Source organism: Bufo gargarizans, chromosome 1 (genome assembly GCF_014858855.1).
Source record: "Bufo gargarizans isolate SCDJY-AF-19 chromosome 1, ASM1485885v1, whole genome shotgun sequence".
Taxonomy (NCBI): Eukaryota; Metazoa; Chordata; class Amphibia; order Anura; family Bufonidae; genus Bufo; species Bufo gargarizans.
The window spans coordinates 635,354,497-635,369,332 of record NC_058080.1 but is presented as its reverse complement, the minus strand read 5'-3'; the positions used below and the strand labels follow the sequence as shown (position 1 = coordinate 635,369,332).

Here is a 14,836-nt window from a genome sequence, read left to right as displayed (position 1 = left end):
CTGGAAGTTATGAATTAATTGCTAGCAGTCTGCAGTAAGGGTACAGAGGGGAGGTAACTAGTTGGGGGGTGTGCCTGCACAGACTGAGAATGGCAGCACTGATTGGATAGGGTGAGTCTGTGCAGACACACCCCCCCCCAACTTGTGACCACCCCTCTGTACCCTTCCTGCAGACTGCTAGCAATTCATTCATAACTTCTAGTAGAAATAATAAAAGAAATGCACAACATAGAGCCATAAGAATAGATGTTCCAGAATTGCTATTAAATGGGGAATGCATGAAGCTATTAAAACAGGTATGTCGGGAGCGGTGAAAGGTCCTCTTTAAAGAGATTCTGTCACCCAAAAATTGTTTGTTAAAGCAGGAGCAATGCCTTGTAGGGCTAGCTCATCTGTATGCAATGATACACTTCACTTGGTGATCCGTTGCTTCATTCTGTAAAAAAGGTACTTTTAGTCCATATGCACATGAGCAGGTAAGTGCACCATTGCACCTCGGCTTTTCTCTGCCAGCCTCCCTTCACCTTTTTCATTGACCAGGCCAAGCGAGAGGACTATGCACTACCCTACTCCTGTCTATCACGGAGGGGGAGATGCTGGCAGCGGAAGCAGGAGGAGCAAGGGTGCACAGAGTGGCTTGGGCCTGCCCTCAGTGCACTTATCTGATCATTTTAATATGGATTAAAACGACTTTCTCTCCAGAATGAAGTAACTGATCACTAAGGGAAAGGTATCATTACATTCAGCTGAGATGGCTCTACAAGGCTTTGTACCTGGTTCAACTGTGAATTTCCTGGTGACAGACTGTTTGATTATGAATTTGCTGCGCACGTAAAACTATTTAGACCTATCGTAGCACATTTAGGAAAAAATATTCAGGTTATTGCTGTAGATCAGGAGTAGAAAACCTGCTATGTGGTCACCAGTTTTTGCATTTTCTCCTTGTGGCTGTTGTCAGTAATCTGCTTGGGTGTATAGCTGTCAGCCTGCCAACACCATGTCAGACCGGGCATGCAATGAAGAAGGGTAGACATTTTTGTTGTGACTTTTCCACATTTTGTTATGTAGTCTATGATTTCTGGCCATATTCACACCAAAGAGGATATAAGTAATAATCCTTCAGGTATCTTTTAAACGGGTATTCTAGCCTGAACCATTTATCATCTATCCACTGTATAGATTGACAAATGGTAGATCATGGAGGTCCACCCGCTAGGACCCTACTAGTTGACAAAAAGGACAACCCTGGTCCCTTGCTCCTCCCAGCCAATAGATTGAAGGTAGTAGGAGTTTGAATTGAGTAGTGGTTAAGCATGTGCCCTGCTGCTCCTTCTAGAGCCTATGGCACAGCTGGCATGCTGAAGCCTTTATTTATACAATGTGGTTTTACTTAGGCTTTGATGTGATAAAAAAAAGGTGTATAATAATGTATAAAAGTCTCTTCTTCATTACTTCTGGATTTCTCTGAAAATTGGAAAGTACTGTTCCTCTGTACCAGGATATGCTAGAATAAAAAATAAAAAAAAGTTAATGTACTTGTGCAGAACCAGTGAAACAAAAAGCCTCCTGTGCCGCGGTGTAGAATGGGTGGCACATAGAGGTGCCAATATGAGTCTATGGGTGCCATATTATGGATCCACACATTCAGCCCTGTGCGTATAACCCTGGTGTCCTCATGTGTTCTTTACAAGTTCATATGACATCAGAGTAGGTTAAACTATAATCTGTACAGTATTAGTAATATAATATTATTCACATATGTAAGCATTATTTCCATATTCTTATTTGTAATTTTGTTGTCTTCCCCTCTTTAGGCAGGTATGGAGAGTGCTTTAGATGAATTGATGGGTACTCTAGAAGGCCCAGAGTTCAGTGTTCCAGAATCGCCAGTGTACACAGGTCCAGAAGTGACGGTAAGTCTGTATATGTTTTATTTCATCTATTTAGCTGCAGTAGAAAACTTGTCTAGATGTCCAGTATAGTTTCCAGGAAAGTACTGTAGATAATCGGGCAGTGGATGCATACAGGGAAATCCCTGGGGAAACTAACAGCATAAGCAGCATTCAGTTTAATGGAGGCTTTTATCAAACCTCCTTCTACAAGGAGAGACTTCTTTTTTCTTAAATTATATACTTCTATGCAAGGGCATATTTGGTGTTTCTGGGACCCCAAGCAAAGTTATGTCTGGGGGTCCCTGTCACACTGCTAAGCACCAGCTTAGCAGTGCAGCCTGGGCACTACTGCTCTACCCCTGAGTAGTGCCACCCATGCCATTGGGTCCCCCTTGATATGTCCACCCCTTTAGTCGTACAATTCAGATGTTCCCACCACTACAGTGTGATTCTCCTGCAGTCATGTAGGGAAACCCATCTTCTAAGTATCCGTCTTCCTGCAAGAAAACAGGGACCCCACTACACCCAGTTATAGGGCATGAAACAGTACCACCCCAGGGCTCCAGATGGCGACCAAAATGGTCACCAATGCGACTTAGAATTTACAAATGGCGACAAGACTATGCCGCGCCGCAGCTCTGCAGTTGAATACAGCGGCGAGCACAGGAGATGATAGTTCCCTGCTCCGCCGCCGATGTTCTTCTCAGCAGCGCAGTGGAGGAGGAGTCTCTCCCTCCCCCCTGTGCTGCTGCCGCCGCCTCCGCCAATAAGAAGAGACGGGAGGAGGAGGAGAGGGGCTGTGGCCACTGCGCCACCAATGAAGAAAACTGACCTGTAATACAAATACAGGAGGCGGGTGCCGGAATCAAATAGCCGGCACCCGACATTTGTGACAGGGAGGTGCGATCAGCGGGGTTAACTGCCGCTGATCGCAGCTCCCTGTCACAAAGGTCGGGTGCCGGCTATTCCGGCACCCGCCTCCTGTATTTGTATAAGAAACATTGGTGGCACAGTGCACCCCCCCGACACCCCAGTATAAGAAACATTGGTGGATCAGTGCACCCCCCCAACACCCCAGTATAAGAAACATTGGTGGCTCAGTGGGAAGTGCCAATGAGGGTTAAAAAATAATTTAAAAAATGAACTCTCCTCCTCCAGTTGATCGCGTAGCTGCCGGTCTCCTGTTCTTTCTTCAGGACCTGTGGTGACGTCACTGAGCTCATCACATGGTCCATTACCATGGTGATGGAGCATATGATGTATCATGTGATGAGCACAGTGATGTCACCACAGGTCCTTTGACAGGTCCTGAAGAAAGAACAGGAGACGATCAATTGGAGGAGGTGAGTTAATTTTATTTCTATTTTTTAACCCTCATTGGCACTGCCCACTGCGCCACCAATGTTTATTATATTGAGGGAGGGCGCACTGCACTACCAATGTTTATTATATTGAGGGGGGGCACACTGCGCCACCAATGTTTATTATACTGGGGTGTTGGGGGGGTGCACTGCACCACCAATGTTTATTATATTGGGGAGGGCGCACTGCGCCACCAATGTTTTATACTGGGGTGTTGGGGGGGGTGCACTGCGCCACCAATGTTTATTATATTGGAGGGGGGTGCACTGCGCCGCCAAGGTTTATTATATTAGAGGGGGGTGCACTGCGCCGCCAAGGTTTATTATATTGGGGGGGGGGCGCACTGCGCCACCAATGTTTATTATATTGGGGGAGGGGCGCACTGCGCCACCAATGTTTATTATATTGGGGGGGGGCGCACTGCGCCACCAATGTTTATTATATTGGGGGGGCGCACTGCGCCACCAATGTTTATTATACTGGGGGGGCGCACTGCGCCACCAATGTTTATTATATTGGGGATAATACTGGGGTGTTGGGGGGTGTACTGCGCCACCAATGTTTATTATATTGGGGGGTCTCACTGCGCCACCAATGTTTATTATACTGGGGTGTTGGGGGGGGGGTGCACTGCGCCACCAATGTTTATTATATTGGGGGGGGCGCACTGCGCCACCATTGTTTATTATATTGACCTTCTACTATGCATTCTGTATTAAAGAATGCTATTATTTTCCCTTATAACCATGTTATAAGGGAAAATAATACAGTGAATAGACTTTCATCCTAGGAACCATGCGTGAAAATCGCACTGCATCCGCACTTGCTTGCGATTTTCACGCAGCCCCATTAACTTCTATGGGACCTGCGTTGCGTGAAAAACGCACAACATAGAGCATGCTGCGATTTTTCACGCAACGCACAAGTGATGTGTGAAAATCACCGCTCATGTGCACAGCCCCATAGAAGTGAATGGGTCCGGATTTAGTGCGGGTGCATTCCGGTATTTTGAATGCCGGATCCGGCACTAATACATTCCTATGGGGAAAAATGCTGGATCCGGCATTCAGGCAAATCTTCAGTTTTTTTCGCCAGAGATAAAACCGTAGCATGCTGCGGTTTTATCTTTTGCCTGATCAGTCAAAATGACTGAACTGAAGACATCCTGAACGAATTGCTCTCCATTCAGAATGCATGGGGATATGCCTGATCAGTTATTTTCTGGTATAGAGCCCCAGGACGGAACTCTATGCCGGAAAAGAAAAATGCTAGTGTGAAAGTACCCTAAAACAAAGTTTAAATCCCCCCTTTCCCAATTTTACATATAAAATATATAAACAATAAATAAATAAAATTACATAGCACTGTCAAAACTATTAAATTATAAAAAAAATATCTCCTATGCGGTGAGCATTCGCCATTTTTTAGTCGCCTTGTCACCCCAAAAAATAGGATAGGACTGTTCTATTATGGGCCGAATGTTTCATAAAATGCGAAATGCACGCATTTTTTTGCGCGGTATTGAGTATCGCAATACTTTTTTATGGTGACGAAAGCGAATCAAAATTTTGGTATCAAAACAACCCTACGCCGTTCTGATCGGCGTAGCGTTGTCACAATACCAAAATTTTGATTTGGCTCCTAAATTTTTCAGTTCAGGAGCCAATGGCTACTAGGTATTTTTTTTAGTCTGGAGCACTGCACCCCTTTTAAATTGTTTAGTAAATCTCCTCACACCTTTCACCAGGCAACATCATGTATTTAATGATCCATTACTCATATATGTCCATAGACATTTTACATAAACTGTTCTTTTCTGTAAATAAATATGCTAACATTTTTTGCATGTTTGGGTTTTGGTTGTAGGAAACGAGCACAGCGACTTATCTTGAAGAGCTTGGGAAGAGAGAGAGTTCCATCCCCCCAGAATACAGACATCTCCTAGATGTAAGTGTAACGCCTAGTACACCAGACATGTGTCTGCATTGTGATTGTCAGCTCTTCTTAGCGCTTTTATGTTCTTTAGGGAAAAGAAGGTGGAAAGCCGGTACCCCCAGTCCCTGTAGAAAAGGTACACTTTCTTATTCCTAAATTTAGTGAAATCAGAAGCCACGACGCCAGTATGAACACAGCCACATTTTCTCTTTACATGCATGCAATCCCATCATTTATTCTCCCATTCATTTCAGTCCATGAGTGACAGTGAATTGGTGGATGCATTTGATAAAGAGTTTGGATGTCCTGAACCCGCAGCTGCACAGCCGACTCCTCCTGTCAAACCTAAAGTAAGTGTCCATAGTTATATTTACATAGAGAAGCCAATTTGTTTATTTTATGCACATACAGTGCTGCCCATAAGTATTCATACCCCTGGCAAATTTTTACTTAAAGTTACTTTTATTTAACCAGCAAGTAATTTTTTGACGGGAAATGACAAAAGATAATAAGACGACTTGCAAGAGGAATTATTGTGGGAAAAAAAACATTTCTCAGCTTTTATTTACATTTGAGCAAAAAGTGTCCAGTCCAAAATTATTCATACCCTTCTCAATAATCAATAGAAAAGCCTTTATTGGCTATTACAGCAATCAAATGCTTCCTATAATTGCAGACCAGCTTTTTGCATGTCTCCACAGGTATTTTTGCCCATTCATCTTTAGCAATGAGCTTCAAATCTTTCAGGTTGGAGGGTCTTCTTGCCATCACCTTGATCTTTAGCTCCCTCCACAGATTCTCAATTGGATTCAAGTCTAAACTTTGGCTGGGCAACTCCAAAACGTTAATGCTGTTGTCTGCTAACCATTTCTTCAACACTTTTGCTGTGTGTTTTGTGTCATTGTCATGCTGAAATGTCCACTGCTGCCCAAGGCCAAGTTTCTCTGCAGACTGTCTGATGTTGTTGAGAATCCTCATGTATTGCTCTTTTTTCATGGTGCTGTTTACTGTGATTAGGTTCCCTGGTCCATTGGCTGAAAAACACCTCTAAAGCATTAGGTTCCCACTACCATGTTTGACAGTGGGGATGGTGTTCTTTGGGTTAAAGGCTTCTTCTTTTTTACGGCAAATGAAGGAAACATCATTGTGACCAAACAATTACATTTTTGTTTCATCTGACCATAACACAGAAGACCAGAAGTCGTCTTCTTTGTCCAGATGAGCTTTTGCAAAGGCCAAGAGAGCTTTTGTGTGCCTTATCTGCAGAAGTGGAACCCAGCAGTGTGCAGTGACCGTTGGATTGTCTGCCTTGAGACATTGCCACCAGCAGAGCCCAGATTCACCAGGATGGCCTTGGTGGTGATCCTTGGATTCTTTTTCACCTCTCTATCTTCCTGGCCAGCCTTTCTGAGACTTTCCACAGTGCGGAACTACCGTATTTTTCACCGTATAAGACGCACCGGCGTATAAGACGCACCTAGGTTTTTGGGGAGGAAAATAAGAAAAAAAATATTTTTAACCAAAAGGTGTGCTGTGGGTTTGGTGGGTTTGGAACTAGGTGGTCTGTGGATGGCACTATTACTGGGGATCTGTGGATGACGGACACTGTTATGGGGGGATCTGTGGATGACGGACACTGTTATGGGGGGATCTGTGGATGATGGACACTGTTATGGGGGGATCTGTGGATGACGGACACTGTTATGGGGGGATCTGTGGATGACGGACACTGTTATGGGGGGATCTGTGGATGACGGACACTGTTATGGGGGAACTGTGGATGACAGACACTGTTATGGGGGGATCTGTGGCTTGCACTGTTACAGGGGGATCTGTGGCTGGCACTGTTACAGGGGGGGGGGGGATCTGTGGATGGCACTGTTATACATGTGTCATCCACAGACCCTCCCAGCCCATAACTGTGCCATCCACAGATCCCCCGCCGCTCCAGTATACTAATATAATATGTCTTATTCAATTAATAGTTATTAAATATGCCTCTTTATTTCTAATAGTACCTTAAATCCTAAGCGCTTCAGTACAATGCCGGCAGGCCGGGCAGCCGGCGCGGCGCGTCACTCACTGACGTCACTTGCCTGCGCCGCCTGCTTTATTCATAAAGTAGGCGGCGCAGGCACGTGACATCAGGGAGTTACGCTGCCGCCCGCCCGGCCTGCATTGTACGGATGCGCTTAGGATTTAAGGTACTATTAGGCATAAAGGGGCATATTTAATAACCATTAATTGAATATGACATATTATATTAGTATACCGGAGCGGCGGGGCGGGGCTATAGTACAGTGACTGCACCGCCTCGCCGCTATTGCCGGCCCCAGCTCCTCCTCCCAGTCCCTCCCCGAGTCCCCGCTCGCTTTACATCTCTGCCAGCGATGTAAAACTGACTGCATTCGCCGTATAAGACGCAGGGGCATTTTCCCCCCATTTTGGGGGAAGAAAAAGTGCGTCTTATATGGCGAAAAATACGGTACTTGTTTTTTTTTGCTTAAATGTAAATAAAAGCTGAGAATTATATTTTTTTCCACAATATTGCCTCTTGTACATCGTCCTATTATCTTTTGGGAGACACCTATGTCAGGTCATTTGCAATAAAAAAAATTACTTGCTGGTTGAATAAAAGTAACTTTAGGTCAGAATTTGCCAGGTGTATGAATAATTATGGGCAGCACTGTATATAGCGCTGACATATTCCACAGCGCTTTACAGACTTTAGCATCAAGCTGTCCCCAATGGGTCTCAGGTCCCTATCAGTATGTCTTTGGGTGTGGGAGGAAAGTGGAATACCCGGAGGAAACCCTCACAAACATCGGGAGAAGATACAAACTCAATGTAGATATTGTCCTTGGTAAGATTTGAACCTAGGACCCCAATGCTGCAAGGCACCAGTGCTAACCACCAGTGCCGCCCTAAACCAGTAGGATCTAAAGCCAGCCCCTTTAGTATTGTAATGGGTTATTGTGATTTTATGTTGATACCAACGAAGTGACTTTAGATACGTTCTTATTTTTGCTTTCTTTATCATTTTAGGATGCCCCTGAAGTAAAAAAGAAAGAAGCTGATGTTGTAGTTAGCTCTTCCTCCTCCTCGGCTCTCCAAGCTGCACCATCCTCTTCTGTAAGTAACACCAGCCTGAGACTTGTCATTACTACTGCTACATAAAGAAAGGTTACAGATTTAGTTTTAAGAATTTTCCTGCTTGGGCATGTTGTGTGTATGATCACTCTGTGTGGGTGTTCTGGTTTTTCCCACAGTTCATACTAGGAGATGAATTGGGGTAACATGGTGTTACTGGCTTTACGTGGTCCATGTTCCATCTCCGTATTCTGCAAACAACAGGGTGACACATGGCCTTGAGGGAAATTCAGTGAAGAGGAAATGGTGCTATAATCGCTCTGAGCCTAATTCATTTCCAGTATTTGTGGGGTCCAACCACACATAACATTATGGCATAGCATAGCTATATGCTATATCTCACTTTTTGAGTTTATAGTAACCCTTTAGTGCAATACAACTCCATGTGGAGTGTCATAACGTCACCTATGAGTGGGACATGATATTTTGTGTGTGTCTATTATTTCCTATCAGAAAATATTCAGATGCAGGGCTGTAGATGTATATTGTACCGTAGCGACTGTTTCCGATCATATACTGTATTTGTACCGTAGCGACTGTTTCCTTTCAAATACTGTATTATCACAATTGTATATTAAAAATAGACAGCGGTTTCACCCTTCCAAAATGCCAAGTGATATGACGCAGCTTTATGTGCCCTATAGAGCCTCACTAAATTGAAAATAGTAATCCACATATTAACATATTTGAGGGATTATTTGACATATTTTAGTTGATTACTATTTTCAATATGGTAAAACTTACCGAACTAGAAAGGAAACCTTGAGATCCTCACAGCTGTGTATGTTTTCTGTCTGGGTTCTCCTATATACTGTACATATCTAGTGTAGAGTATTTGGGTTATTTTGCTATTTAGCTAAGCACCAAAGTTTATCAATAATCCATTATATGCGTGCCATCTGTCTGGAGCAGACTAGAGTTGCCATCATGTAAATGAGCAGATAGTGTAGTATTACAATCTCATATATCGACCATAAAAACAGCCTGCATCAAGTGCCCCAAAAACCACAGTGGCATTAAATATTACATGAGCTATTGTACAGGGACATGCATAACTCCTCTTATCTGTGTTAATGGTGTTTTGTTACAGAAAACACCCGCAGGCAAAGATGACCCACTCGAAGCCCTGGCTGGCACATTGGGCAAAAGAAAAGAAGACCCGAAAGACAAGAAACCTGTTGCAGATAAAGTTAAGGTAATTTTGGTTTCTTTGGAAAATCCTTGGAAAGAAAAATATTCCTGATTTGAAACTATAACTGGTAGTAAGTCACACTGCTGTGTGGAGTACAGTTGTATTGCAGTTTCACAGCCATTTCTAGGTGGCGGCAGGCGACACAATTCAGAAGATCCGTTATAAAACAGGATTGCAGTTAATGCTGGCTCTATACCAGCACAACACCGTGTTCCTATCACACTGCACACAACATCAGGCTACTTTCACACTTGCGTTCGGGGCTCCGCTTGTGAGTTCCGTTTGAAGGCTCTCACAAGTGGCCCGAACGCATCCGTACTGCCCCAATGCATTCTAAATGGATGCGGATCTGCTCAGAATGCATCAGTCTGGCACCGTCTGGTCTCAGCGCAGCGTTCGGGTGTCCGTCTGGCTGTGCGGAGCCAAACGGATCCGTCCAGACTTACAATGTAAGTCAATGGGGACGGATCCGTTTGACGTTGACACAATATGGCTCAATTTCAAACGGATCCGTCCCCCATTGACTTTCAATGTAAAGTCTGGAGTCTGGACGGATCCGTCTGACTAACTTTCACACTTAGAATTTTTTATGAAATATAATGCAGACGGATCCGTTCTGAATAGATCCCATCGTCTGCATTATAGGAGCGGATCCGTCTGTGCAGACACCAGACGGATCCGCTCCGAACGCAAGTGTGAAAGTAGCCCTAATATAACAGAGACTCACGTGGTGCAATCGTCGCTAAACAAAATAGTTATTGCTTCAGAGTGCCATATTCTGCTGCATGATGTCAAGACTACTTTATTTTAAAACATTTTTATTGCAGTAACAAACATCTAACACCCCTCCACTGGATAGTTGATAAATGTTAGTTCCCTGGGGGTCCAGCCATGGTGAGGAGGAGTATGAATGCACCGGGGTCAGGCTTTGTCACACAGCAACTCTGCAGCCAATATACAAATAGATGTTTCCACATGTCATCATATAATAAAGGCTAAATGCACATGGCAAAGCCACATGTGTAGTCCCTGTACCGTGGTACACAGAGATTGGATCACCCTGTGAGGCACTGTATTCTCCATTAGAATGCTTCTAGGGAACAATCTCTGTAATGCACTATCCTCCGTTGCAGTTAACCCCGTAGCCATACACAAGATACTGATACTCTCAGCCTAGATTTCCATCCAGCTTTTTGTGGATTCCTCTGCAGAGCATCAAAAATCACACAATAGTGAAGTACCTTCAGTGCAATTAAATAAATTGTGATTTTTTTTTTTTGATGCTCTGCAGAGGAATCCACAAAAAGCTGGATGGAAATCTAGGCTGAGAGTATTAGTGTCTGGCTACAGGGTTAACTGTACCGGAGGATAGTGCTATTTGCACCAACGAAGCAGCGCGGTCCCAACATATCACATTGGAATCTTGTGTGAATATACCCACTTCACTTCAGGGACCTGCAGAGAAAGTTTATTTTTAGAAAAAGCTACGTGGCTGGAACTTTTATACTTTGACTTCTGTAATGCATCATACTATACATGGCACAAAAGTATAAAGGCTATAGGTGCAATTCCATATATGAACAACTCAAATGCATAATACACTCCTGTATAGAAGACCTTAGAATAATCCTATAGGTTTATTTTAAATAAAATAACATTATTGCTATTTGATTCAGGAAAAAACTGGCAAGGAAAATAAAGAAAAGCTTGGCGAGGATGAAAAAACCATACCTCCTGATTACAAACTAAAGGAAGTTAAGGTAGGCAGACTGTGATTATATGACTAATGCTAAAAAATTTACATATTCAGTGTCCATGTATACGCAGGCGTACCTTACAGACAGTACATGCAGTCATATTGTAGATCATGCCTTAGAGGCAGCGCATGTAGTCAAATTTTAGAGGTGGTGCCCGCAGTCGTGCCTTAGAGGGGCTGCCCGCAGTCGTGCCTTAGAGGGGCTGCCCGCAGTCGTGCCTTAGAGGGGCTGCCCGCAGTCGTGCCTTAGAGGGGCTGCCCGCAGTCGTGCCTTAGAGGGGCTGCCCGCAGTCGTGCCTTAGAGGGGCTGCCCGCAGTCGTGCCTTAGAGGGGCTGCCCGCAGTCGTGCCTTAGAGGGGCTGCCCGCAGTCGTGCCTTAGAGGGGCTGCCCGCAGTCGTGCCTTAGAGGGGCTGCCCGCAGTCGTGCCTTAGAGGGGCTGCCCGCAGTCGTGCCTGTTGGAAACATACACTATATGGCAAAAGAGCTTTTATTATATCCCATTCTAAATCCAAAGGCGTTATATGGAGTTGGTCCCCCTTTGCAACTAAAACAACTTTCACTGTTTTAGAAAGGAATTCTACGAGGTTTAGGAGCGTGTTTCTGGGAATTTTTGCATTAAGATTTTGCTTCACTGAAATTAAAGAGGTTGTCCGCTTTTTACGATTAATGACTTATCCTCAACATTGGTCATCAGTATCAGATTGGTGGGGTTTCGACTCGTGGCAGCCAAGCCGATTAGCTGTTTGAAGAGAAGGCAGCACTAATAGGAGCACTGCTTTCTGTGCTCTGTTTACCAGCTCGGTGCAGGTGTAATTACAAGTATGGCGTCCTCGTTCGCTTCTTCAGGACGGCTCTGTGGTATTCGCTTGAACAGATGGAGCTGTCCCATAGAAGTGAATGGGGACGAGCGCTGCCTTCTCTTTTTAAACCACTGATCGGCAGGGGTGCCGGTAGTCGAACCCCCACCAATCTGATATTGATGACCAATCCTGAGGATAGGTCATCAATGGTAAAAAGGGGAGAACCCCTATTGAGGGGTCTAGGCCAACCCCTACAAAACCACCCATAGCATTATCCCTCCTCAATCAAACTTTCCAGTTGACAAAATGCAGTCAGGCAGGTAACATTCTCCTGGCATTCACCAAACCCAGACTCATCAGCTGCCATATAGAGAAGCCTGATTCATTTCCACTGCTCCAGAGTCCACTCCATCCGAAACTTGGCATTGTACTTGGTGATGTAACGCTTGCGTGCAGCTGGAAACACATGCCATGAAGCTCCTGGTGCACAGGTTGTGTACTGATATTAACGCTAGAATAGGTTTTGAGCTCTGCAGTTATTTAGTCAGCAGAGCCTTGGTGACTTATGCACTTATACACAAGTTCCTCAGCACTCTGGGACCCTGCCGTGAAACTTCATCTCCATTGCTGTGGTTCCTAAACCTTTCCATTACAAGCGAAGACATTTCACAAACTGACTTGCAGAGGTGGCATCCTATTACAGTACCATGCAGGAATTCGGTGAGCTCTTTAGAATGACCCATTTTTTCACAAGATGTTTGTAAAGGCAGCCTGCATGGCTAGGGGCTGGATTTTATACACCTGTGACAGTGGGACTGACTGAAACACATAAATTCAGTGATAGAGGTGTGTCCTGATACTTTTGCCCATATAGTGTATATCATGTACATATAGCAAATAAATAGGCTGACTTGCTTCAGCATTATTCCTGCCACCTCAACATTTTGTAAATGACAGACATGACCTAATTTGTACATTTCTATTCTTATAACAGGATAAAGATGGCAAGCCTCTATTGCCAAAACCCGAGGAAAAACCAAAGGTGAGTAATAGATTTTATTGCCTCCAATTTAAATACTGATCTACCCTTCATTTAATTGCGCAAACAGGCGCAATTCCGTGACATACCGGTAATTATGTCTGCCACTCTAAGCCAAAGACAGCACAAAATAGAGTGGAGCAATGTGTGTGTGCTGCGGCTCAGCACGTGGACATGATTATGCCACTGAATTGCGCCTGCTTGCACTGAACCGTGGATGGCAGGGGATAGAGAAGGTTTAAAGGGGTTATCCAATCCCTATAATGACCCTCTCTCCCCAGCACCCGCGTCATTCCTGCTCCCCACATGGCCGCCGCTGCATCTCATCGTCACCTGCGCTACGAGGAAGGCTCATCCCCGTCGCAGTCTGCTACTGGCTAAAGCCAGCACCAAACCCGAAACCCCTGTCCCCCTCCCAGGTCACTGGATGTTTTGATTCGCGCTACGGGGAGATGTAGCAGCGGCCGTGTGGACCTCAAGAGCGACGCAGGGAGCGGGTTAAGTGTAATCCTAAACTATGGAGTCTAGCAATCACGGTAGATTGCAGCATGTATATGCAGCTCTCACCTCTTCTTTTCGATTCAATACTTTTTATAAATTTTTAAAAAAGAAGACATACATGATTATGCATAAAAAAAGACAAACGGCTGTACAGTCAGCGCTACACATAGCCACAATGGCAGCACCAACTTAGCCAAAATCAATACAACAATAAAATACACAACATACAGAATAAACTAAAGACAGACAATGCAATTGTTAGGCAGTGTTTATACATATATCGTTTTTATGCAGATATAGTTTTGTACTACAGGACATCCAGCTATATACTAAGCTTATCAGTCGGGATGGTAAAGCAAGTGGGGAAGTCCTCCATACCCCCCATTCCCTCTCAAACCTCCTAGCTGCATCTCCAGCTCTCAGCAGCACCCGTTCATATATATAGGTAGAATTTAGCCTGCGGATAATCTCCGTTAGGCTAGGAACATCCCGCGATTTCCAATTTTGGACTACGGCCATTTTGGTTGAAAGAAAAAGATGTCCCAGTACCACCCTCCCCTCACCAGGTATCCTAGCCAGATCAATCCAAAAAAGAGCCAATGAAGGAGATGGCTGGAGCAGGCCATTATCAAGAACAAATGGATCGCTCCCAATAATTGCCTGCTCTGTTGATCCTTATAAAGGAGCCGTAAATGTACATAATATAGACTTTAGATTTATTGTTCCTTTGTGGGGGCAAACTATCATCAGTTTAAGTTTTTCACCTACCATGATATAGAAAAAAATCTGCCTAAAGCTACATTCACACAACCATGTTTTGCGGTCCGCAAATTGAGGATATGCAAAACACGGATACTGGCCGCGTGCGTTCCGCATTTTGCGGACAAGAGTAGGACATGCTCTATATTTTTTGCGGGGCTGCGGAACAGAACAACGGATGCGGACAGCACACGGTGTGCTTTCGCATCTTTTGCTGCACCATTGAAATGAATTGGTCCGCACCTGTTCCGCAAAATTGCGGATCCATTCATATGGTCGTGTGAATGTACCCTAAGGGCTCATGCACAAAAACTTATTTTCTTTCCTTGTCTGTCCCGTTTTGTTTTTTGTATGTGGAACATTCATTTCAACGGGTCCGCAAAAAAAATGGAAGTTACTCTGTGTGCATTCCGTTTCCGTATTTCCATTCCGCAAAAAAATAGAACATG

The 14,836-nt window shown here is 44.4% G+C and overlaps 1 protein-coding gene across 8 annotated transcripts in view; it reads left to right on the top strand.

The window, feature by feature from the left end:
- Positions 1-14,836, top strand: part of CAST (calpastatin) — a 189,116-nt gene that overhangs the window by 161,695 nt on the left and 12,585 nt on the right. For all 8 annotated transcript variants that reach the window (XM_044275982.1, XM_044275983.1, XM_044275986.1 and 5 more), the window contains 8 exons: positions 1,815-1,913; positions 5,121-5,201; positions 5,281-5,325; positions 5,444-5,539; positions 8,235-8,321; positions 9,430-9,534; positions 11,208-11,291; positions 13,083-13,130. In XM_044275982.1, coding sequence (XP_044131917.1) covers positions 1,815-1,913; positions 5,121-5,201; positions 5,281-5,325; positions 5,444-5,539; positions 8,235-8,321; positions 9,430-9,534; positions 11,208-11,291; positions 13,083-13,130 — 645 coding nt within the window. The remainder of the gene's footprint in view (positions 1-1,814; positions 1,914-5,120; positions 5,202-5,280; positions 5,326-5,443; positions 5,540-8,234; positions 8,322-9,429; positions 9,535-11,207; positions 11,292-13,082; positions 13,131-14,836) is intronic.